Below are 24991 nucleotides of genomic sequence, written 5' to 3'. Positions count from 1 at the left end.
GGGCCTCACCACCATTGCAGGGAGAAATTTTTTCCTTATATCTCATCTAAATTTACCTTCTGTCAGTTTGAAGCCATTCCTCCTTATCCAAAGTCCCTCTACTGTGGAGCCCCTTTAGGTACTGGACCAGGCTCGAAGGTCTCTCCAGAACAGGCTAAACACCCCCAGCTCTCCCTGCCTGTCCCCAGAGCAGAGGGGCTTCAGCCCTTGGAGCATCTTTGTGGCCTCCTCTGGACTTGCTTCAGCAGCTCCACATCCTCCTGTTGTTGTTCCCCAGGGCTGGAAGCAGCTCTGCAGGTGGGATCTCACCTGAGTGGGGTAGAGGGCAGAATCCCCTCCTGCCCATGCTGGGCAATGAGCCCAGCACAGGGTGGGTTTCTGTGTGCCAATGCCTGTGGCTGGGGCATGTTGAGCTTCTTATCCACCTGCACCCACAAGTCCTTCTCCCCAGGCCTTTTCTCAATCCTTTCTCCCCTCAACCTGTGTTTGTTCTTGGGATTGCCCTGACACGTGCAGGAGTTGCACTTGGCCTTGTAGAAGTTCATACGGTTTGCATAGTGCCACCTCTCCAGCCTGTCCAGATGGCATTCCTTCTTCCCTCCAGCATACGAGCTGCACCACACAACTTGGTGTCATTGGCAGACTTCCTGGGTGCCCTCAATCTCTGACTGTTCATGTCACCAAAATAGATATTAAGCAGTGCTGGTCCCAGACTTGGTTTCCACTTGGACATTGAGCTGTTGGACTGCAACCCTGAGTGCAGCCACCAGCAAATTCCTTTTCCAAGGAGAGGTCCATCTGTCCAATTTAGAGACAAGGGATCTCCTTCAGGACAGTGTCAAATGTTTTGCACAAGTCTAGGCAGACTGTCAGTTGTTCTTCCCTTGTCCACCAACACTGCAAGACAATCATAGAACCAAATTTGTCTGGTGTGGTTTGCTTTACGTGAAGCCATGTTGACTCTCTACAATCACTGCCTTATTTTCCATGTGTCTTAGCAGAGTTCCCAGGTGGAGGGTCATGGAGAGTCTGCTCCATGATCTTGCCAGGTGCAGAAGTTAGGCTTGCCAGCCTGTAGTGCCCCAAGCCTGCCTTTTCTTCCTTTTTGTAAATGGGGGTTATGTTTCCCCTTTTCCAGTCACTGGGAACTTCCTCAGATGGCCACAACTTCTCAATGAAAGGAGAGTGGCTTAGCCACTTCCTCCGACAGTTCCCTTAGGACTCATGGATGCATTTCATCAGTTCCCATGGACTTGTGCACCTTCACCTTCCTTAGATGGTCTGAAGCCTGTTTTCCTATAGCATGTGGTCCCTTCATTCTGCCAGTCCCTGCTGCTTTCCCCTTTTATAACTTGGTTTGGAGCACTTCTTGGTGAAGACAGAGTCAGAAACATCATTGAGTACCTCAGCTCTCCATATCCATGGAAACCAGGTCTCCTGTTTCTTGCTGGAGAGGGCCCACATTTTCCCCAGCCTTTCTCTTATCACCAATGTACCTACAGAAGCTTTTCTTGTTGCCCTGGACCCCTTGGATTTTTTTTCAATGAATCATTTCATGCTGCAATAAAGGTCTGACACTTTGTGGCTGCTAGAGGTGCATCATGTGAGTGAATGTTTTGTTTAGCTGTGGGAAATATGGTTGACAAGGGAGAGTTTGCTACAGCTACTAGTGATCATGTATCTAAGTTAAAAATCTCATAGTAAATAGTATATATGATTTGAAGATGATATCTCTGCATGAACTATGGAGTATTTTCTGTTTCTGCATTTTGATTTCCACAGCTTGTGAAGGAAGCTCAGCAGATTTAATAGTACATGTTTTTCTCACATCACATAGGGCATTTATCAATAGTTAATGACTGGATGGTAACATATGTTAAAGAAACTTAGCCTGTGAAATCTAGGTCTTGAGGTTTTTGTAGTTATTCATGCAGGTTGAAATATCTGCAGAGTGAATAAACTGCAGGAAGGAGTTCTGTGGATTCAGTTGGTTTTCAGTTGTGGATTCAATTTGATTTGACAGCCTAAAACCATTCAGGTTTGTATGGTTCCAGATCTTGAGATTGGAGAGGTACTATCTCTGATGCTAATTACTGAAGTTTTGCTTTCCTTCTTACATGCTTGGACTTCATCTGAATACCTTTATCAAGACTGGCTTGGTTAGAAAACTGACGTTTCTCCAGATCTTTGTTTTGCCATGTTTCTGTCTGCTTTTCTGAAGGAAAAAAACCCAAGTCTAATCCTCAGTTTTTAAGAACTGTGTGTTCTGGCTGCTCATCTCTTGGTGAGAGAGATCTCATGTTCTCTTACACGCATTCTACCTGAAGTTTAAAGGTAGAGGGTTTTTCCTTCATATATATTTCCTTCCTTTCCTTTATTTTCTTTTTAAGTTGCTGACAGTTTAGTGGACCTGGCAGATTTATTTTATCATAGGTCATCCTTCAGACACCCTGGTATAACAAAATCTTGAGAACATGACTGTCTGGCCCAGATGTTGGCTAGTACAAATAACAGTGGAATTCTTGTTTTGAATCAGCGCTTGACTGGAAAAACCAAAGAACTACCTAACATCTGCATTTGTGATCTGCAAAAATAAAACCTGGTATGGGGGTTCTTCAGTTGATGGAAACATGGTATGTGTAAGTGCTTTTGTACGAAAAACATTAAATGCTAGAGAGCTCTATGTAAATGCATTTGAAAAGATAACTAGAAATAGGAACCAAAATCTGGAGCTGGGCATTTGAATGGGAAATTTGATACTAGAATTTTTTAACAGAAAAAAATTGATGCAGAAATGGATGATTGAGGGCAGTATTACTTTGCTTTTGATGCCTTCAATGAAAATGTTTACCCAAAATTTAAATAAGGCTTAACAAAATAGACTGTATTTAATGAAGGTGGTCAGATGAGGCAATCTAGTGATCCCTTCTTGCCTTAGGCTAGAATTAGGAAGGTGTTTTCAGCACTGTGGTATTGTTGCAGACTTCAGAAAGGACACAAATGGACAGGTGTTCCCTGTGTCTGTTCCTGAATATGCACTGGTACAGTTGTTAGCTGTGAGTGCCTGTTGTCTCATCATCACTCCTGACCCTGTCAGTTGGTCTCGCAGTCAGCAAGAGCAGTAGTGAGATTCTTGGACCTTGAATACTGGATGACTGTGTTCCTTCAGTGGACAAAGCCTATCAGATGTTGCACCAGTGTTCCCTTTGTCAGGTTGACTGACAGGCCTGGCCATAGTTTGCTTTATTACATCCTTTTGCCATTCTCATTTGTCATAGCTGGACACAATCTCAAATAGTTAGAGGTTTTTCACTCGCTTTTGCTCTTTGTTCTTTCATCAAGTTATTTTTTTCCTGTGAGCTTTCTGCTATTTCTGACATCTGTCTTCTTTTTTCCTGAGTGCTTAGTTTTCAATCACTGGACTCCATTTTGTATTTTGTGTTACTTTGCATCAATTTCTCTGGCTGCTCATTCCATCTTTTGCCAGCTGTCCCAGAGTGCTTTTCTCTGCACTCTGCATTGTGGTTGAATCTGTTTGTCTTTGCTCTCTCTCATTACTTGAGTCCTTTGTTATGCACTAGAGAGACAAGTAGATTTTGTTCAGTTCTCCTTGGTATTTGTGGAATTTGGTGTAGGAGTCTCTTATAAGGTGTGCATGACGATCAAGTCCCACATTCTGGTAGATGTCCCTACTCATTGGTTTGGCAGAGGGCATGCTGCTCTAGCAGTAGCACTAATGAGCACTGAAGTATTGTCTTGGTCTGAAAAGACAGGTGTCTGCTAAGGAAGGCAGGAGCCTCCCCTGAAATGGAAACTGTAAACCCCCTCCCTCCACATTGTTATAATTTTGAAATTAAGGAGCTCTCAGACAAAGATATGGGAGCAGGAATAACAGTTCTTTTTTTAGGAAAGAAAATTAAAAAAAAATAAAAGGAGCAATGCAGTAATACAAAACAACACTGACAGAGTCAGGATATAACCTGAAACCCTGTGGGTCAGGGTGTTGGTAGCAGTCCCATTAAATGATGGCTGCAGTCGTCCTGCAGTGACAGGTGTGATTCTGTTGGAGCTGTGATCCTGTGTTTTCCTCTGAAGATCCAGTAGTGGTGTAGATGGGCCTGGTCTTCCTCTGGGAATCTGGTGGAAAAGGCTGACTATGGTCTTCCAAATTTCTGATTATATCCAGATAGGAATGCTTGGCTCCTCCCTCTGGGTGGCACACCTCACAATGGGATGATGTAATTTTTATCAGTCATGCAGTGAGACTCAATGGCCCATGAACAGAAGATATCTCCCCGAGGGAGGATTAGTTGTGGAAAAGATAAAGAAAACTCCCCAATTAACAAAAGATAACTGCACCACTTCTAACAGATGGGAATCGAATACACACCCACATTTCCAACCTAAGACAAGTATACCACATGGTATTAAGAAATAACTGTCACTTTGAAGTCAGGGTTTAAAGGCTTGGCTATTGTCTCAGTGAAGCCCCCCCATAGGCAGTTTATACTGAGGGGCAGGAAATGAAAATGGATCCCTGTCTTGTTTCAACACACTCTGAGTTTTGGGACAGGTATTACATATAAGGGTCTATATTGTTTTCACTTCTGAAATGGATTGTCTGCACATTGCTCTTATTAATAAACATTTTTAAGATTCAGCAGTATTTGCTGGATAGATGAACTTAAAAAATAAAGGGAAAAAGATATCAGGCAAAATGATGTCATAAGTAGCTTAGTTTCTTGATTAGTTTTACCTTTTGTAGAACAAATTATGCCAGTCTTGCTAGATCAGTCTTGCAGTGATCCATCTAAAATAGAGAAAGATCCATCCAAAAAATAGAGGCTCTTCTGCTCTCTCAATTAAATGCACAGTTCTGGTAATAATTTTCATAATTTTGTGTATGTCACCTAAAGTTTCACTTTTTCAGCCAAACTGATCTAATATAGCAGTTCCCAAATTGACAGTTTAATCCCTTTTTCCTTATATGGTGATCCAAGTACTTTAAGCAAGATTTTGTGATACTGTTCTTTTTTTTGGTGCAAGGTAGCTCATTATAGCTTTATATTGCCTTTTTCTTTTATGCTAGCCTTTCAAGCTCTGAAAGTTTTAAAATTTTTAGTTTTCTTAGGTGTCTAGACTTGTTTATAAGACTGGATAATTGCAAAGGTGGAACTTATTTATTTAATTTCTTTGCAAATCTAGCTCTCTGTAAATCCCATTTCCAGACTGAAAGACAGGCTGAAATATTGTACTCATCTTTATATACAAACATACAGGAGGGCTGCTGACTGCCTAGTGTGTGTGCAGCTTCTCTTAAAATATAACTCACAGATAAGATGCATCAGTTTGTTGAATGCTCAGGAATTCTCACCTCTGCTTTATCACACACACTCCCCCTTTTTACTTTTGAAGATCAAGTCCTTATAAACATCTGTTACCAGGAACTGGTAGAAACAATATGTGTAACGGCTTAGGGATTCATTGTTGCTAAAAGCATCATAGAACATAACATTTTCATAATAGTCAATATGAATGTGCTTGGAAAAAACTCCAATGATTTCTTTTTTTACAGAAAAACCTGCCATTGCCCCACCTGTCTTTGTATTTCAAAAGGATAAAGCACAGAAGGTAAGGAGATATTGGTACCTTTTTTTGGTTTTGTCCTTAGCCCTGACCCCTTCCTTCCATGGTGATCAGCCCTTTGTATTGTTGTGGAGCTGAAGGTGGCTAATAGAGCATTAACATCATTAATAGGCATAGGGCAAGCAGGTACTGAAGGGCTAAAAGTGGGAAGATGTATGGTGGTTTCACAATTATGGGTAGCTCTTCAGACAGAAGACGGACCAATGTGGAAGAAAAAGCGTGGTGAAGGTGTATCTTGAACATGAGTCAGAGGAGTGCTGATGCACTCAGCATGACAAAGCTACAGAATTTGTTTTTCTGATAATAGGGTTAAGATAAAGCAAAGAAAACTGGTCCAGATTATTGCTTTTCACCTCAGGGTACTTAAATGTCTCTCATATCTTTGGTTTGTATGCTGTGAAGTGTCTAGTTACCTTGGGAAATGGTAATTCTGTTCCCACATCTCAATATGGTATTTAATTCTGTCTGGTTAATAGTAAAAGCAAGTAAGATTTATGTGGGAAAAAAATCAAGGTTATCCATGTTTCTGTTGAAGATGGTGGGAACCAAGAGAAGTATGTGATACACTTTCTGTCAGATCACAGGATTGGTTTGTTGTTTGTGGAGTCAGAAATGTTTGAATTGAAATACTGAATCATTTTTCAGTTGATAGCTTTTCTTTAGTTTAGAACAAGTACCAGACTCAAGCTTTCTCACAGATTCAATAGGCATATTCCTCAGCAGAAGCTTGAAATAGTTTCTCAGCTTGGAAAGGATTTAAGTCTGCTGTCCTCCCAATATTAGCTAATCAAATTAAATCTGCTAGAGAGTAAGTACTTTCAAGACATTCTTTTAATTACATTTTTTACAGTGACTGTTTACATATACTGTGGAATGAAGGAGTGGTAGTGTTTGCACTATCAATTTTGATCATGTTTCCTTTTAGGAAACAGCTCCCAGTCACCCACTGTTGCTTAGACTGTTCTGAAGTCCCTTATGAGTTGCATCATGGTGAGTGTTCTCTGCAGGTGTCCTTTACCATGGTGGTGATCATAGCAGTGTGCAATCCAGGCAGAGTGACATGGTCCTGTGTCCTTTTTTACCTGGCCTGGTCTTTATATGCCAAGATAGAAGTTCTTGTACTCTCAAGTTCCTTCATGATGCACCTTTGCTTCTGCACCCCTTCAGCAGCCTTCACACTGCATGCCTTCAGCATTAAGCTGTGCAAACTCCTGCACTGGGCTGTGAGACAGTTCTGTTGTGCTCTGATGGGTGTCAATAAAATATTTGTAAAAATATATTAATTAAAGGGATAATGTGTTTTGGGGCTAGCAGAGATGATCCAGGGAGAGACATCTGTGATTTTAATCTGCCCAGCTACCTCTGAGGATGCTGAGGTGATGCTGAACAGATAGCTGTATTCAGGACCACCTCTGCCTCGGCACAGACAGAAAGTCTGGCTTTGTTTGGTAGAGAGTCTGTGGGTTTCTCAGCATCTTGCAGGCACAGGAGTTAGAGATAAGTTATACATTTATTTAAATGCCAAGTGGTGGTGGTGCTGTCATTGGGGCTAGCCACTGTTGCTTTGGGCATGGAGTGGGGAATAGGGCCTGTTCCTTGAAACAGATCAGAGAGTCTAGTGGCAGCATCTGTCAATTGCCAATTTTCAGAGTAGTAACAGACATAAATGCTTATGCTAAACTGTGTGTTGTGTGGAGATGTAGGATTTTTAAAGGGGAAGGGGGAGTGGTTAATAATTTTAGTAGCTTTTATTGTGGTGTAGTTGACACTGCAGAGCAGGACTTGTAGAAGTATCAGTGCTGTGCTTCTTGCAGTTTGATTGGATTAAGAGCTTATTTCTTGTGCCAGTAGTTGTTTTCTGTAGTATAGATATAGTAGTAGTATAGTCAGAACATGATGCTGTGAGCCCAAAATAACAGCATATATACTATGCTGTATATATCAGAACCTAGCATTTAATCAACTTAATTAAGGAAAAGTGCATCAGGTTACATACTGGTTGAGATCTATCACTGTGTTTTCAGAAAGACTTAATAGCTAGGTGTTCCCAAGAAGGGTAAACTCCATTACTGTTTCTGTAAAAGGTGCTTGGTTAAGTGCATTGCCTACCACTAAAGACTATCCTCCTTAAAGTTATCAGGGAAATCCTGTAAACAGAGGAGTTTTTCCTTGAGCAATGTTTTGAAGAAAATGCAAAAGTAACTTCAAAATAGTTGTCAAACAACACACTACTTGGATATGTAATTTCTCAATGTAAATTATAATTTTAATTTAGCAAAATGTCTGTCTAGTCAAGTCACTCTTTTCTGTGAGCAAAAGTGTTAGTGGAGGCTTTTTTGTGCTGACACAGCAGTCTGACAATAAGCTGAGGGAAGAAAAAGCACTGCATTGTGTATTCGGTTAACTGTCTGTGATGGTTATATATGTTTGTCTACTATTTTTCCACATGAACCTGGATGTCCTAAGCAGAAGTATTTAATTGCAGCGTCTACAGATCCTCTCAGTAGTACAGCTGGGTTGATATAATTCAGTGCTCTTACTGATTTTTCTGGAACTAACAGTAATGTCAACTATTAAGTTAAACAATGTTCTTTTTCTAGAAATCCTGACATAAGTTTGTGCTTGGTGGGTGTCTGACATTTGGGTCATACCAACACCATGGAACATTGAAGGCTTGGAGCAGAGTGGCTGGAAAGCTGCTTGGTAGAGAAGGACCTGGTGTTCCAGGTCAACAGTGGCTGAACGTGAGCCCGTGTGCCCAGGTGGCCAAGAGGGCCAGTGGCACCTGGCCTGTACCAGCCACAGTGTGGCCAGCAGGACTGGGCACTGCTGAGGCATTTCAAATCCTGGGTTCAGTTTTAGGCCCCTCATGACAAGAAAGTTACTGAAGGGCTGGAGCATGTTCAGAGAAGGTAACAGAGCTGGGGAAAGGTCTGGAGCACAAGGCTGATAGGAGCAGCTGCAGGGGCTCAGCCAGGAGAAAGGGAGGCTCAGAGGAGACCTTCTCACTCTCTCCAACTCCTGGACAGGAGGGTGGAGCCAGGTAGGGGTCAGGCTCTGCTAGCAGGGAACACGGGACAGGAGGAGAGGAAATGACCTCAAGTTGCGCTGGGGTGTTTTAGGTTGGATATTGGGAATTTCTTCACTGAAAGGGCTGTCCAGCCCTGTCACAGCTAGCCAGGACAGTGGTGGAGTCCCCATACCTACAGGGAATTAAAAGCTGTGTGGATGTGGCACTTGGGGATGTGGGCTACTGGTAGACTTGGTAGTGATGAGGGAATGGCTCCACTCTGATCTTGGAGAAGTTTTCCAACCTGAACAATTCTATGGTTTTATGATCTTTTTCTCCACTAGAAATTGGAAAATATTCAGGATGTTCTAGGACAAAATTCATACCAGTCTGGAAACTAATTTTTTAACTGCATCTTCCAGCTAGGGATATATACACTTGAATAAAACATCAGACCTTGCAATTTGACATGTTTATTTAGAGGGGACAAAAAATGCATAGTGTTCATAATGCTGCCCCTTAATGTTACTTTACATAAGGAGGTTTGAATTCTGTTTTGCAGTTAAAGACACTTGAGCACGTCCAGAGAAGGGCAGCAAGGCTGGTGAGGGGCTTGGAACACAAGCCCTGTGAGAAACGACTGAGGGAGCTGGGGTTGTTTAGCCTGGAGAAAAGGAGACTCAGAGGTGACCTTATCACTCTCTACAACTTCCTGAAAGGTGGTTATAGTCAGGTGGGGGTTGGTCTCTTTCACCAGGCAGCAACTGATGGAACCAGAGGACACAGTCTCAAGCTGCGCCAAGGGAAATTTAGGTTGGATATTAGGAAAAAGCTTTTTACAGAAAGAGTGATAAAGTTCTGGAATGGTCTGCCCAGGAGGTGGTGGAGTGGCCATCCCTGGATGTGTATAAAAAAGGACTGGATGTGGCACTCAGTGCAATGGTTTAGTTGAGGTGTTGGGGCTGGGTTGGACTTGATGATCTTGAAGGGTCTCTTCCAACCTCATAATTCTGTGAATACTGTGAAAAGATAGGATTAGTCTGTCCTGGTTTTCAATTTAGATGTCAATTAATGGTGGATGTCAAGTTTGTAGTTACTAAATATGAGTGAGTCTGCATTTTCATGATTTTTATATCTCCTTAACTATTTGAGAACTATTTTTACAAAGTGTGAAATATACTCTTGCAAATATCTGAATAGTAGCAGTGCTATCCGTGTTTCTGACAAGCAGAGTTCCTAAGGCTGACACGAGTTGGAAAATTGCATCAGCTTAAGGCTCAAACTACTGAGATCTGAAAGCATTATGAAGTCTGAACCTCACTATGTTAGGCATGGAGTATTTCTGTTACTCCAAATAACTTCTTTATGAGCTAAGCTGTGTTTTTCATAGCACTTTTTGAATTAAATATTTAAATTGATGGATCCAACTTATATCTGTGTTTAATATTAGACACTTTGGTGTTTCTGATCTGAAACTGATTTTGGCTTCTGCCATAAAACCATTTCATGACAATGGTTTTTCTGGCCATAGATGACTTTAAGTGATTTTCTGATGTTAGCTTTTAACATGCATTTCTGAGGTGAAAGTATTCTGTCATTTTTGGATTGACACATTTTCAAGCAAGTATATTAGCTCAAACAAATAAGATCAGTAATAGCCTAAAGAAACACTTTGTCCAAAAATGTTTTTAAAGTAGTGTCACTTGTTCTGCTAGTATGAACTGTTGGTAAACTGGTCGTTACTCATTGTCATCACATAGGATCATTATGACCTCCCTAGTCACAAGTATAGGAAAAGGTAGATTCTCCACTCAGATTTAAAAAATTTTTGCACTTGAAAACACCATTGTTTATGATGTAGCTTGCACCTTGTCCTCCTCCCTCCACCAGCCTGTGTTGAGGTATTGATAGAATATAGAAAAGAGCACTTTGGTTTGTTGTATAGCTAGTTTTGATCAGTATACTGCTTTCCATATGTGAGTTGATAATGGTGGCCTTCTAAGATTGACTCTGAAAGAAGGTAATTTATGTGATACCTGGGTCATGTTCCATACCAAAGTGGTACAAAGATTTCAACAGGTAACTGGGGGTCCTAAATGCAAAGCTTCTGGAGTCAATAAGGGCTTATGTTGTTAAATTGTTCAAGCTGTCATCATGGTCTTAACTATGGAGTTTTAAAACTAGGTATAGAGTTGTAAAAGTGATGGATGTGATTGGAAGATGGCATTTCCAGGTAGCCTGGAGAGCAAAATCATGAGGTTTTTTTTTTTTTTTTTTAAGATATGTAAAGTAGGGGTTAGTGGAAGTCCTGCTTTGATGCAGTGTTATTTGGAAATGCTTGGGTTTTGGTGGTTTGGGGAGGCAAATGACTAGAAAAGATTCTTCGTGCTGTGGCCATGACTTACAGGTTTAGGATAGTGACAGAGAGAGAACTGTGAAGCAATTTGTGTACAGAGAGGCAGAGCATTCCCTTTCCCAGTCTGTTTCAGCACTGTTAGCATGGATACCCAGTGGAACTGTATTATAAGTCCATAGTATACTTAAGGAGTTAAAATTTGTACTTAAGAGGTCATAATTTTGAATATGTTGCTGTACTTAAAAGAACAGTCATGAGAAAGTATTTGGAGAGACAGTTGTGTAGAAAAAGCTTGGAGGAATATAGAGAGGTTGATAAAGGCTGTTAGGCATATAGGCAAGAGTTGTCCTTGGCTCTAAGCAGGTAAAAAATGTGAAAAGATATACTGAGAGTAGTCTTTTTGGGCCATTGGATAGAGGTGCTAGAGTGACGAAAATGAGGAAAGGGGTTGCAAATAACTCAACTCAGAACTGGGAGGAAAAGCTGGTCCAAGACCGCCTGTTCCAGTCTTTATTGAAAAATAATATGATTTCCTTGCCTATATTTGGTGACTGTGGTATCATGTGAGTCTTAGCTTTTAATTATTCCTTCATGTCTCTCCTTATTTTCTGCAATACAGAGGAAACCAAATCTCCAAATAGATGTATTTAGTCTGGGTGTGTTATTTTTAGTTTTAAAAAAATAGAAGTTGTTTGATCTGGTTGAGCAAGGTGAATTTGTGTAGGTGGCTTCTCCCTTGATCTTTGCCATAGTATTTGAGAGGCAGGAACAGGTTTCTGTCAAGTTCTCACTAGAACTGTATTTTATAAGGAATGCTTTCTCTAGAGAGAGGAGGCTCAAGGAGTGATACATTTCTCAGGCAAAATACTCCAGCAAAAATGAAGAGAGTGAGCTGTTCACCAGCTCCAAAGAACTTCCAGAAAGAGCTTAGATCAGAATTAATGAAGCTAAGAGACTAGGAAACACTTTCAATAGTATGCATGACCAAGGATTAAAATTAATTTTAAGAGTTCACAGTTTCCTTTGGATATGCTTTTTTGAGAGCAAAAAACAGGCTGTACAAACATCTGCCTGGAGCAGTTCTGGTTTGATAGATAAATCCTTTAGTCCTTTGTTGGTCTTGTCTTCCCTGACTTAAACCATTTACTATTCACAGAATTCTGAAACTTACAGTAGTTTTTGATTAATATACTTTTTCTAATATAATTTAATTTTTAAAAATATATTTATATATTGGCCATGAAATTCTTATATTGGATTCAGATTTTTCTTCATTGAAGTGGTGATTTGCAATAGTTATTTTTCTTTGTTTTGTGGGTCTTGAAGTAGATATTCCAGTCTTGCTTAGGATAGAAGTCAGATTTATACTTATTTCCACCTTTAAAAATGCTTGACAGCAAGTACTTCAAGTATTACAGGAGTTATTAAAATCTGTTGGATCTTTACTTAGCCTACTTTAGGATATTCTAAACTGTGGCAATATCAATTACTTGCAAAATATTTTGTCATTTCCAATTTTAAGTGCTTAGCACAAGTGTGCATTGCATGTTCTTGCCTCTTCTTCCTTACGAGCAATTTTCTAAACTGTACCTAGAAGTCAGTCTAAATTTCTGGTAAGGCTCTTTTTTTACAAATATTTTAAGTGCTATGCCCAGTTCCAGGTAGCCTTTCCTCCTGTTCTCCCCAGATGAAAAGGTAAGGATAGGTGGCTAGACTGCTAGATTTTATTAAATGTTTGGTGAAAAAATGTTTCTTTAACTCTTCTCATTCTGTGGAGTTTTAAGTTAGTGTTTGGGTCTGTTATTAACAACTAAATATCAAAATGTTAGTTAACTTTGACAGTACAAAAACCCAGCACCCTGAACTTTTACCTGATATCCATAGTAATATCCCCATAAATATATTTTTACTATTTTGAGCCTTAATTATAGTAATTTCTTGCATAATAAAATTTCATGTATCACTGGCTTTTGTTACCATGACAGGGCAAGTGTTACTTGAAGAACTTGGCTCTTAAGTGCTGCTGTTTATTTTTCAGGCTTTTCCTTACTTTCTTGCACAGACCTGGGCAATGATGAGCATTTTTAGTTTCTTCATTCTACCAAGTGTTTTCTGTGAGCAAACCAAGGTTGTGTCCTTTTGAGTGCCATCTTTTCCTTACTGCATAATTCTTCAGATACTTCACCATAAGATGCTGGGAAGCACAGGCCACAGATTGCAAGTGCACATCCTTGGCCTGCATGTTATCCATGGATATAATTCAGTCCTTAATCACAATACAGTTGTTTGTGCTCAAAGCCTTTTTATAATTTGTTTGTTCTTCAAATGTGTACAGAATATGATAATGCTAACTTTTGTTGCGCAGGCAGGGATGTGCAACATTAAATGATGTGAAGGAATGAAAAGTCTGTGGCAGAAGTTCAGCAAATACCAAATCCCATTAGGATGCACTAGTTATCCAGTCACCTCCCTCCTTGAAATAGATTGAAACTTGCTAATTTATGAAAAAAACATTGGTGTTGCTTTTCAGATAATTCGCTGTCATGTAAATGTGAAAGGATCCTGTGTCTTGTGTGAATGTTAAAATAATTAATTTCTGTGAGAATTTTATAACCAACCTCACCTCCCTCAAAAGTGGGCTGAGGCGGCAGTGGAGGACACTTATTTAGAGTAATTGTCTAATTTTTATATCTGAAGGTGAAAGCTATCAACTGTCCTTTAGTCCTTGGGGGGGGGGTTAAACCCCAACAAGCCTGTAGCTGGCAAAATCCTCTTTTCTGGGGACATAGATGATTTTGGTAGCTTTCAAGAGTGCATTTGCTCCAACTAAGGCTTTTCTCAAGGATGGGTACTAATTCTGTCAGCACGTTGTGTTACAGAGTTTCTATGTATGTTAATTGGTGTCTCAGGAACAAGCAGCTCCTTCTGCCCTACTGTGAAAACAGTGAAAATTAAACAAATGGATCCTCTCGCTAGGACGACCAATCTCATGTTGCAGCCTTGCATTGAAGGGACGTTGTCTTTTCTGCTCACAGTCCCCTGCAGAGCAAAAAGCTTTGTCGGATTCAGGCGAGGACCCCCAGGGAGAGGTTGAGCCCCCCTACCATGGTCTGGGTCACACAGAACCAGCTGGTGAGTGCGACTCTGAGCACCCTGCTCCTGCTGTGGCCTCAGTCAGTGCTACCCTGAGTCCTGCTTCTGAAGCCCAGCTTGCTCCTATTCAACAAGAACTGGCAGGGGTAAGTGTCAATCTACCAAGTACTTCTGCTGCTGAGGGGATTAGAGGAAAAAGTCCCTTCCGTTAGGTGGAATCCGTTACTGTTCAGTGTAGGTAGTGCAAATCACAGTCTGTCTGGTTCTTTGATTTCAAGTGTTAGTCTTCTCTAAACCCTTGTTCCAATTAGAAGTAATGAAATTTGTGAGTCTCCATAGTAGCGTAACTGTAGAAGACACCTAAAGTATTTTAACATTTAAAGTGTTAACTGTGTGTTTGCTAAGGGAAAGAGCACTTCTAAATAAATGAGAAAGTGGGTCTATATTTGATGGATTTGCTTCAAGCAGTTAGAGGAGGACTCTTTGTTCCCTCTATGGGCCATAATATGCTGCAGCTTGACCAAGAGAGCAGGTAATACAGCTTTCACTGGATATGCCATGCCAACCCATAACGTATTTATCAGACTAAAAGCACCAAGCATCATAGCAGAGTTTTGGATTAGGGTGTTTGGCTTTGGGACGAAATCAGTATCTTGTGGAAAAGCTGTCAGTGCTCATAATTTGATTTTTCTTCTGGTGATGTGGCAAAATCTTTTCTGAAAGATTGGATGACTAAATGACTCACTCCTACCATACAGTCTTTCAGAGCAACTTTAAGTGTTCCTAATCTTTCTGGTTGGTGGACCATGTTTTCTCAGTACCGATGAGTGTCAGTGTTCATTCTGGCATCACACCCTAGGCTTGTGCTCTTTGCTCAAGCTTTGTTAAGGCTGCTTCACCCAATACCTGGACCTTTTTCTTGCACTGGTTGGTTTTGAGTTTTTTTGTCCAAGAATTGGCCATTTCAAATAAACCTAGTACTGAGTGGATTGTCATGATAAGGTGCCAATAGCTGTAGGTTAAGCACCTCTCAATGTTCAGACTGTTGCTTGATTAATTGCAGAACTCTTTCTTTTCTGAAGCTTGACATTTTCGAGACTTAATATTTTAAAATATAGCTGGTAAGCATGTGCGGAAAATCACGCTCTGAAAAACCAGTGTCCATAAAAGAGACAGAGGAGTCCTGCAACTTTATTTGAATAAAAAAGGAGAGAGTCCACTGGCCACACGTTCCCACCAGGTTTTCTTTCTTGAGGTTCTGGAGGGTGCAGCCTCTCTTTTTATCCCAAACTCCTGGCCGCATGTTGCCCTCTTCCTTTCCCCATTGTCTGAAGTACTAGGAAGGTAGAGCCTTCCCGAACTGCCGATTGCATATTCCCCCTTCAAAGTGTCATTTTACCCCAAAGTTCCTAAGTTCAGGCTTGTGCTGAGTCCCCCACTTGTCTGTTTCAGGAGTTGGGCTGTCTGGGCTCCATAGCAAACCTGCTGCTTAAACTTAGGGGAGACATTAAGACCAATTTCAAAGACGTTAACACCCATACCCTCACCCGTGGAATTCTTTGTAAAGATCTTTCCTATCAAACATAATCACAGACTTTCATCTCAGTTTTCTGTTATTTGAAATTGCAGTGTTACTAGAACTATCCAAGAGAATGGTGTTAACCAGACTTTCAGGAACACAGTAGGAAGTGGTTATCTTCGTCTTGTTCTTAGAGAGCAGAAAATCTTACCCCAGTTAACTGTGTTCTGAAAGAAATTTAAAACCCACAAATGCTGTTGGGGATCATATGCAGAAATTAGTGGCTGTACAAAACATCTGTTTCAGCATTCTTCTTGATTCAATTCAGTTAAATGTACTGAATTGTATGGTGCTCAGTATGGGCATGTAACTGGCATGGACTAGCAAGTACTCTTCAAATTATTCCAGTGTCTTACAGCAAAATCATCCCTTACCTTGAAATCTGGAGGAGATTGATGCATCTTAAGAGTGCTTGTACTGGCTCATTGGAGCGTCAGTTTTCATGCAGTCTTCTCAGGGCCTGGGAAGATGGATGAGTTAAGACAGAAGAAGAGACACTGCATATTTCTTGTTTACTTGTTTGTATACACACTCACAGATATTTCTAGAATGGCATGAATTTAGTGTGGCTGTAAGCACAACCCCTTGCAGAGCTGATGGTTATGTCCTAACTCATTGCTATCTCACACCAACCTCCCACAGCACATGACCATCCCAGCAAGACTGCTGATTAAGAGGTTCTGGAACAGCTTTAAGCAAATCATGGCAATTCAATAATGCCTGTGTATGTGCAGAGTGTCTGGACTGAAGACTTGCATTACTGTGCTCTGAAGTCCATTTTATATGATTTTTGCATCTTAAAATGCATTTTCAAAGATAAGCACTAGAAATGTTTCAAAGATAAACACTAGAAGCTCCTAGAGCTTTCCCTGAATTGCATTGACCTTTTCTGCTTTAGCCAAATTCTCCCTTCCTCTCCCTGTTTCTCCTCACTAGTGTAAATAAGCAAAAACTGACAATTTAAAGTTTTGAAGTTCTTCTCTTAGCTTGATGTAACAATTGTGTGACGAATCAGTGTTTGTATTTAGTTAACTACTGTGACGTATGCTTTTAAGAAGCAGTTGGTAGCCTTTATGAAGCTAATTTCCTTAACTAGACATGTGTCTTAATTGTAGGAGCCTCTATAAATAGAGGCATATATGTAACTTTTCTCTAGCTGGATTTCTAAAAGCTGGGGACAGAGGGAATAAGTGAAAAGTGGCTTCTGCTCTTCAATGAGAAAATTCTAGGTTGGATTTTGCTGTTACCAGTTTGTGTTTCATCAGCATCTAATTCCAAAGAACTGGAGATAAATTTAATTACCTTAGTGGTTTCTTACAGGATGAGCTGGTCCTTGCTTTTGTTTCCATTTTGTGGGGTACTTATTTAAAGCATTATTTTAAAGCATATTGTTGCTGTAAAGTACAGAATGAGTAGGTTGAGAAGTGTAAAATGGAGAGGCTGGACTGCTGTTCATTGTCACTAAATGTAATTTGCTGCTTTTCCAGTCTGTCAGGTTTGTCATGCATATATATACCCCTGCTTTTTGTCTAGTGTACCCAGCTTCCTCTGAAGCAGCACTGGTATGCAATTTTGGCTGCAGTGGTGACTTACTTTAGCTGTGGTTTCATAGAAAAGTGAAGCTTATGCTAATACAGTAGATCTGTGTACCCCCACAGAATCTACCTGGCATCTATTTGTCCACAGGTACGCAGCTTTAATCTCCCAGAACTCTTGGGCTAGGAAGCATGGAAATAACTTGGAGCAGATTCTCTGTTCTGCTTTGCCCTCAGTAGAGTACAGAGTTGGTTTTGGATATTGATGCCTGTTACCTACTAAACACGGTGATGGTACATTAGCTGTGCTTGTCAGTTACAAAATTACAATGATAAGATGATTTGAGGCACAAGCCTCAAATCATATAGGTTTGACTTTTGAATGTGTTACTTGAGCATTGAGAATGAAGCATATGTTAAGTTTTTGACATTTAGGTGGAAATAATTTGTTTATTTTTAAGGATTTTTTGCATATAGAGATTGCAGTTCCACTCATGCAAATTTTTTACCACCAAGTGTTTTCTTTTTGCTTTCAGGATTTTTGATAAAAGTGGAAACAAATTGCTTTTGTATGTGACAGCACTTTATGGGCAAAATGGAATAATTTTGAGTTCAGATGCTGGTTGTTGAAATAGACGGTATCATGGTTTTCCATTTTAGCCTCATCTTTTGGGAAAGTATTGTGTGTTGGCAAGGTCAGTGACTAATAAGACGACCTTCTGGTAGTACCATGGACTACTTGACTAATTATGTGGAAAGAACCATGGATCATCAAGTGCAGTATTAACATGGCTGTGCTGATAGTTCTGGAATGCAGCTCCCTGCATTCACACGCACCTGTCAGTAGCTTCTTATTCCTGATGCTAAAGGTTTCAAAAGTACTCAACTTGGGTGCTAGTGAGGTAGCTATTTTTTTTCTATGAACGTAAAACAAAACAGAAAAGCCCTTAAAGGCAATTAAATAGACACAGTGCAGTGTGTTTTTATTTAGTGTTTGATGGAGTACTGATAGTACAGTATTATTTGGGTTCTAAATCTATGCAATGCTAAATAGAAAGTTTTTTACTTTCTGATATTCTTACACCCAAGGTATGCCTCATATATCAGTACTGTGCAGATTTGTGCAGTCTTTCTGTGTGTCTACCTGCTCTCAGTGTCCAAGTGGGCCAAATCATGGTGGAGAAGGAGTTTTGGGGCATCAGTGGGCTCTGCCCATGAGCTGCCATTCTTCCATTTATCAGCCAATCTCTGAAGTAAGACTGAGTGAAGGGGAGGTGTCCATCTGCATGTCCTGGGGCAGGAGTGGGATGAAACTGTAATGTTGGACTAGGCAGATGGTCCAGTGTGTCAGAGCTGTCTGAAAGGATGGTGTAGCCAAGGTGGGGGCTTGGTCTGTTCCTCCAGGTAACAAGTTACAGGACAAAAGGATATGGCCTCAAGTTGAACATTTAGATTGGATATTAGGAAAAGCATGTTCCACAAAAGGTTTGTGCAGCCATGCAACAGGCTGCCCATGGCAGTGGTGGAGCCATCTTCCCTGCAGGGATTTGTAAGATGTGTGGACGTGGCACTTGTGGACATGTTTTAGCATTGGGCATGGCAGTTCTGATGGATCACTTAGACTTGATTATCTTAAAGGTTCTTGCTTACCTAAGCAATTTGATTATTCTAAGATGTTTTGTAGTGAGATGAAGATGTGATGCGGCCATGATCACCTTCCATAGTGAAAGGAATCTGTCATGGGGTTATTTTTTGGAGGAGCAAAGGAGATTATATTAGTTGAGGAACTGGCAGAGAGATAGGAGGAAGGAGTCATAGAAATCCTCAGAAAATACATAAAATCTTTGTTCAAAGACTTTTTAAATATCTATGATAGTTGGTAGCCTGTGGTGCTTCTGTTTTTGTTCTGCTACTGTGGAACATGTTAGGGGGACTATCCATTGCTAATTCCAATAAAAATACTGTCATACTGGTTTATAGAGCATGCTTTGAAAGGTGTTCCTCTAATGCTATAATTTTGTTGAAAGAACTAATGTCACTTAGTAATTAGGTAAAGTGCTTTGGAATGAACTCACAAATAATGGGTATATTTATGTTGAGCTTGAAACTTCATATTTTAAAAATTAAACCAATTTTGAAAACTGTCATTTTCAAATTTTCAGTATATAGAAAATCTAACTGTAGTAATTGGTACACAGTCCCTAAAGATATTAGTGCTTGGGAATCTTCAGGAATCTTACTTGCAAATGAAATATTTTGAATTAATTGCATTTGATAGTATCTGTGTGAAACTCTTTGCCCACATATAAGTCATGGAAGGTTATTGCGTTGAGTGTGTATCATTGACATTAAAGAAAAATTCTCCTAACTGATGTTTAAAACATTTGGATCAAACAGAAGAGACTGAAATGTTCAGTATTTGATCTTTCTTTGATCAGTGTAATCTGATTTCAGAGATCTGCAGATGGATCAAGTCCAGAAGATGGAGATGGTAAGAGATTTTATTGTAAAATTAAAAGCCGTGAGTGTGTGTCTTGCTGGGATGTTTTGCATTTTCTTTAATAAAGTTTTTTCTACAGAATCTGATCGAGAGGATGGAAGCTACTGTCCACCTGTAAAACGAGAGAGAACTTCATCTTTGAATCAGTTCCCTCCTTCTCAGTCAGGTAAATGTTGCTGCGCTATTATAAATGAAGGGATAATTTTCCTACCTAGAAATTCTTTTTCCGGACATGTAAGCAGTCTTATTACTGTCTGTTGTGCTTTGGGTTAAGACCACAGCAGCCATGCACTCATGTTAGCAAATTTGGCGAAGCCCAAAGGAGCTTATAGATAGTTTTTAAAAATGTTTTCTGTCTGTAAGTTTGTGTATTTGTAGTTTTACCTTTTACTATTGTGCTGTTAAATTGCAGAATTAACCAGAAATCTTCTTGATTTGTTGTGACCAGGTCACTTCTTTCCAAATTTATATAAGTGCTACCTTTTTCTTAGTTACTCTGCTGCCAGGGAAGTTTTTCGAGTCTCAGCTTGTGTTTTAGTCCTCTTTTCTCTTCTCCCGTTACTTTTAAAATGGGGAGGATTCAGTGCACTTCTTAAACACCTGACATATGCAAGAGAGAATGACCACAGCCTGTGTGTGTGCACAGTCAGGGCCGTGAATTCACTGGGGTAAATTCATGCAGTTCACTTGCATGGGAATGGTCACGTTTGATATTTGTTCACTCATAGGAACGGTCTTGATTTGTGCCGTCTCTCCTCACAGATCATATGAAGGTTTTAGCTTTGGTCAACACTTATTTTAGTTAAGATATGTCAGTGTTTGAGGCAGATTTTGAGACTGCTACTTTATTTCTAATGTCTTAAGTTGAAACAAAGAAGATGAGAAACCTTGAGGGAAAGAAGTAAAAAAATGTTCCTCTCCTATGCACACAGCCTGGAGATGTGACTAAAAGGTGAAAGCCTAGTTGTTTTGATTTTAATTTGAAAGAAATAAATGACTGTGAAATCCAAGATGTAGTTGCTGATACTTTATGGGCATACCATTTTAAATTCATGTGCCAATGCTAGTCAGGGGATGAAGCTCTTCTCTTTCAGATCCAAATTTTCTGTTGGGCAGCTCAGTGGGTCTCCAGATGTCATCCTGTGAATTGGATGATCAGTGTTGCTGCTATCTGTTTGCCAACCACTTTTAGTAAAGGAATGCACAAAAATAATGAATACAGGGTTTTGTAGATTTTAGGTTAGAATCATAGTATGTGTATGACCAGATTCCACATAGTCTCTTAGCACTTGCATTCCGCTATGTCTTTGTCATATAAGATTAGAATCTCTATGCTTACGTCTGTTAATAAGTGGAGGAAAACAATTTACTCAACTCTTCCTTGGTTAAATACTGGATACTGGAGTCCAGTATCCTTTCTCAAACCTCTGCTTAGCTAATGAATTTTGAGAGGATGTGGTGATTTATTGACACCTTTCTTCTCTTCTGATGTGTGTTGTTCTCAAGCAGTGACAACTTTGATTTGAATTGCAAGTTTCATGAAGACCTCTTTGAATATTGTTGACATTATTCAATGGCTTTGGTTTTCAGAAAATCTTTTACTTTCCTACCTTCTTTCTTTTCTTTTTTTTTTTTTTTTTGTGGGGTTATGTTTCTCTCAAGAATAGGGAAATTTTGCTTACATGAAAACTGTGTCATGTTTAAGCTTAAGGCAGACAATAATATAAAGAGAGAAGGTGGAGTTGAAGGAAAGAAGAAAAAAATTTTCAGGCTTAATTATAAACGGCGAATACCACATTTTTTAGTACAATGGTGTTCAGAGATGAGCTTCGTTTCTCTTTACAACATACTTGAACTTTTTCTACAGCCTTATAAAAACTAAAAAAGCCAGTAAATACTGCAATGCTTTTCTTCATGCAAAATTATCTGTTAGAGAAATCTGTCTCCTTCTGATTGTCCTATTTTATAAACTGGATTGTGATTTTTGTATAATACCAAAAGTACTAGAACTGCTGGGCAGGGTGTCAACCAAACTCCCTATTGTTTGCTTCTTTAGGACCCAGAAAAGGGTGGAAAAGAGGTGCTGTCTTTTGCCTGTTTTTTCAAACATTTTTTCCCTTTGGTTGACTATTATGCTGCCGAGGTGACATCTGATAGTACTCTGGTGTGCTCTTCTCTGTTTCTGTAGGAGTTTTGTCTTTGCAGGATAGTTCAAACCTAAGTTGCCTCTTGGTGAAAACAGTGCGGTCCATCAGAGCGCAGATGTTGCGCTACTTTCTAGCAGGCATTACACACCTTTCTGCTCTCTCTCCTCAAGGGCCTTTTGAAATGGTATTAGACACTTTGCAATGCCATTATATAAACTAACACCACTTTTAATTCCTAATTCAGATACAATTCAGATTGAGAATCCTGTATTTATACAGGATTCAGAAAAAATGAAATTTTTTCTTTCTCTGTTTCAGGAGACACTGAGAGGATTTTATGGGCAATGGCTTGTTTGCTACTTCGGCTGTAATGCTGTTTTAATTTAGAAGAAATAAAACCAAAATAAAACAAATTGCTAGAAAAATTACTTCAGTTTGAATTCCGGGAACTGGTTTATAATAAAGAACAACATCCACAACTTCCCTTTTTTTTTTTCTTTTTCCTTGACTGCAGTGACAAAGAACAATGTCTTTATGCCATCAAGCTTTTGTGAACCCTCTGCAGGCAATTCTGACTCAGAACCAGGTGAGCTTCCTCATTTTTCTGCATTTTTCTTGAAAAAATGTTGTTAATTTGTTGTGATCTAAAGTACTCTGATACTTCAGAAGTAAGACCCTATCTGTGAGAACAGAAGTGATGATGGTTCTGATTTTAGAGCTGTTCTCTTGCTCACTTCGTTGTTCAACATCACCATTGCTGGAGGTAATTAAAATAATATCAAAGTTGTTAAATGCTTTGGGAGTGATGGTAGAACACTGCAGTATGACCCTTTCCTGCTAGCCTCACAATAAAACCTTTGGAAAAGCTTCATATATCTACTTTGGAAAAATGTTCTTTTATATTGGAAAGCAAAACAAGCATAAGGCATGGTCATGATTGTGTTCAGCTATGATCTGTGAACCCTGTGTTGACAGAACTGCTAATTTTGTTAGTCTCCATCGTTCTGGTTCAGTTGTGTTGGTATCACTGTAATGCACATCAATATCATATGCTTAAAACCAAGCACAGTGAGACTGTAAGATGCTGAGTTGTCTTATTCTGAGTACAGATATTAAGCCCCTAAAAGGAAAAAAGTATAATTATTCTTTGTAAGTTGTAAGGAACTCAATTTTTAAGAGCTGTAGATTTATAACATTTTTTTGAGATTTGATATTTAATTTAAAAACCGTAACTGTAGTGAGTGTGAGCAAAGGAGTTTTTTTATGTTTATACTACAAAAGCATGAGTAAAAACTTCTTATTACAAGAAACTAACATTAAGCAATTAAGTTTAACTTAGTTTATGATCATTAGCAGTTAGATACTTGTTAGCAGCTGTCACGTTCAGTCATAGTTTTGATTGTTCTTTCTTTAGTTTGATTCTCACTTAAAACCTTTATTATCTTTATTAAGTCCTTCACAGAAGGAGCCCCATTTCTCTGGTGAACAGAGTCTTTTTCCTTGTTTCTTCTGAAAAAAATTTTGAGCATCTTGCTTGTGATACCATGTGTTTGTCTGAGGTGTATATTTGCTGTGATGATCACTGGAAATTCAGGTTTCTTTCTTTCAGAAGAGAATTTGTTATTTGGAAAGGTCCTAATAACTTTGCATATTTATAGAACTTGTGGGTTGTTACAATCGGGAAAACCTGAGCAATTTTATGACTGAATGGCTATTTCTAATGTTACAGCTTTGTCCTTGTAATTTTGTATTTCACTTCCAGAGGAAAAGAGCAGTGGATTCCGGCTGAAGCCACCAATACTTATCCATGGTCAGGCACCTAGTGCAGGTGAGTTCACTGTTTACTGCAACAGTACAAAGAAACCAGCTCAAGCATTTTATTTAGTTAGTAATTTCATCAATCAGCTACAGAAGGTGGTAAATAGAAGGTGGCAATACCTGTGTGTCTGCAGAAAAAAAATCTCGTCTTCTCTGGGGTGGTTGTGCCCATATCCATTGTGTAATGCATATATGGATGTGCCCATGTTTTGCATTGGCTCAGCTGTGCATGTTTGAAGTGCATCTCCCAGCTGTTGCTGCTTAGCGAGATTCTGTTTGTGCTTGGAGTTATCCTACAGACAGTGAATTTGATTCCTTTGGTAGCAAACTATAAGAAAAAGGGTGTTCAGTGAGTGCCTTGAGCAAGTTCTGGCCATTACTGAGTGTTTAGTCTGCGACCAGGCCAGGGCAGCTGGAAGTGTCAAGAGAGTGCCCACTTCTGCTCTCCCTGGCTTTTGGTGGCAGTGTAAGTGGCAGGTCCCTGATCATGCCTGTTCTGCACTACAGGTTGGCTATGACTGAGTTTCCCATTTGCAGATGTAGACCCAGCCACTATCAGAAAGATGTTAGTATTACAGCTTCTTAGGAATTTGAGGGGGTAAAAAACAAACCCAAAACTATATAGGTAATGAAAGCTATTATTGCATCACTATATGGAAACTTCATTTCACTTGAAGGAAGAGTGGTAAATTTAAGAAAGGAACAAGCTGTTTTGAGCTTATGAGTGTTTGAACTTTGGATAGCTTTATAATCTGATGTCATGCCCATTTAATATGGGTGACCTGAAATGGAACTAATTGCTATGAGTGAGTTCTCTTGCAGTATTTTATTGGATCAAGGGTTCTTCTTCACCTATGGCAAGCCCAGAAAATTGAATTTTCTGGGCTTGCCATAACCTTCTAGAGTTGATGTTAAAATGTTTGGGATTTTTTTAATCAGGTTGTTTAAGGTCAATTAGCTTTTTGAATCATAGCAGAATTAGAGTTGTAGTGCTGTGCATCTTACTGTAACAACCAAAGAGGCCAGGTTAATTCAAAAAGCCAAAAAGTTGTTAAATGACACAACACAACTATTATAGTACCAATATGTTTGATTGATTGCATGGATAAAAAAATATTTTACTACTATCTGGAAATTACTTTATTGGAAGGAGAAAAGAAGATTTGTAATGTGTAGTTGAATAAAATGTCAGTGCATAAATAGGATTACTGGAATTCTCTTACATTTTGGCTTTTATTTCTGGATTACTTTCTTTCTGTGCTTTCCTGGATAAGGTAGACAATATATTTTAAAGTGTCTTTTTAGGC

The 24991-nt window shown here is 39.5% G+C and overlaps 1 protein-coding gene across 4 annotated transcripts in view; it reads left to right on the top strand.

Moving 5' to 3' along the window:
- RANBP3 (RAN binding protein 3) overlaps positions 1 to 24991 on the top strand; it is a 65962-nt gene that overhangs the window by 9432 nt on the left and 31539 nt on the right. Inside the window, exons 2-7 of one of the 4 annotated variants that reach the window (XM_036399278.2) lie at positions 5576 to 5631; positions 14048 to 14251; positions 19674 to 19710; positions 19799 to 19885; positions 22381 to 22452; positions 23629 to 23694. In XM_036399278.2, the coding sequence (XP_036255171.1) occupies positions 5576 to 5631; positions 14048 to 14251; positions 19674 to 19710; positions 19799 to 19885; positions 22381 to 22452; positions 23629 to 23694 (522 nt within the window). Of the gene's footprint in view, positions 1 to 5575; positions 5632 to 14047; positions 14252 to 19673; positions 19711 to 19786; positions 19886 to 22380; positions 22453 to 23628; positions 23695 to 24991 lie in introns of all 4 variants that reach the window. The other 3 variants (XM_036399277.2, XM_036399280.2, XM_036399279.2) reach the window with 3 other exon arrangements.

This window comes from Molothrus ater, chromosome 26 (genome assembly GCF_012460135.2).
Source record: "Molothrus ater isolate BHLD 08-10-18 breed brown headed cowbird chromosome 26, BPBGC_Mater_1.1, whole genome shotgun sequence".
In the NCBI taxonomy this organism is placed as follows: Eukaryota; Metazoa; Chordata; class Aves; order Passeriformes; family Icteridae; genus Molothrus; species Molothrus ater.
This window is presented reverse-complemented; position numbering and strand designations above follow the sequence as displayed.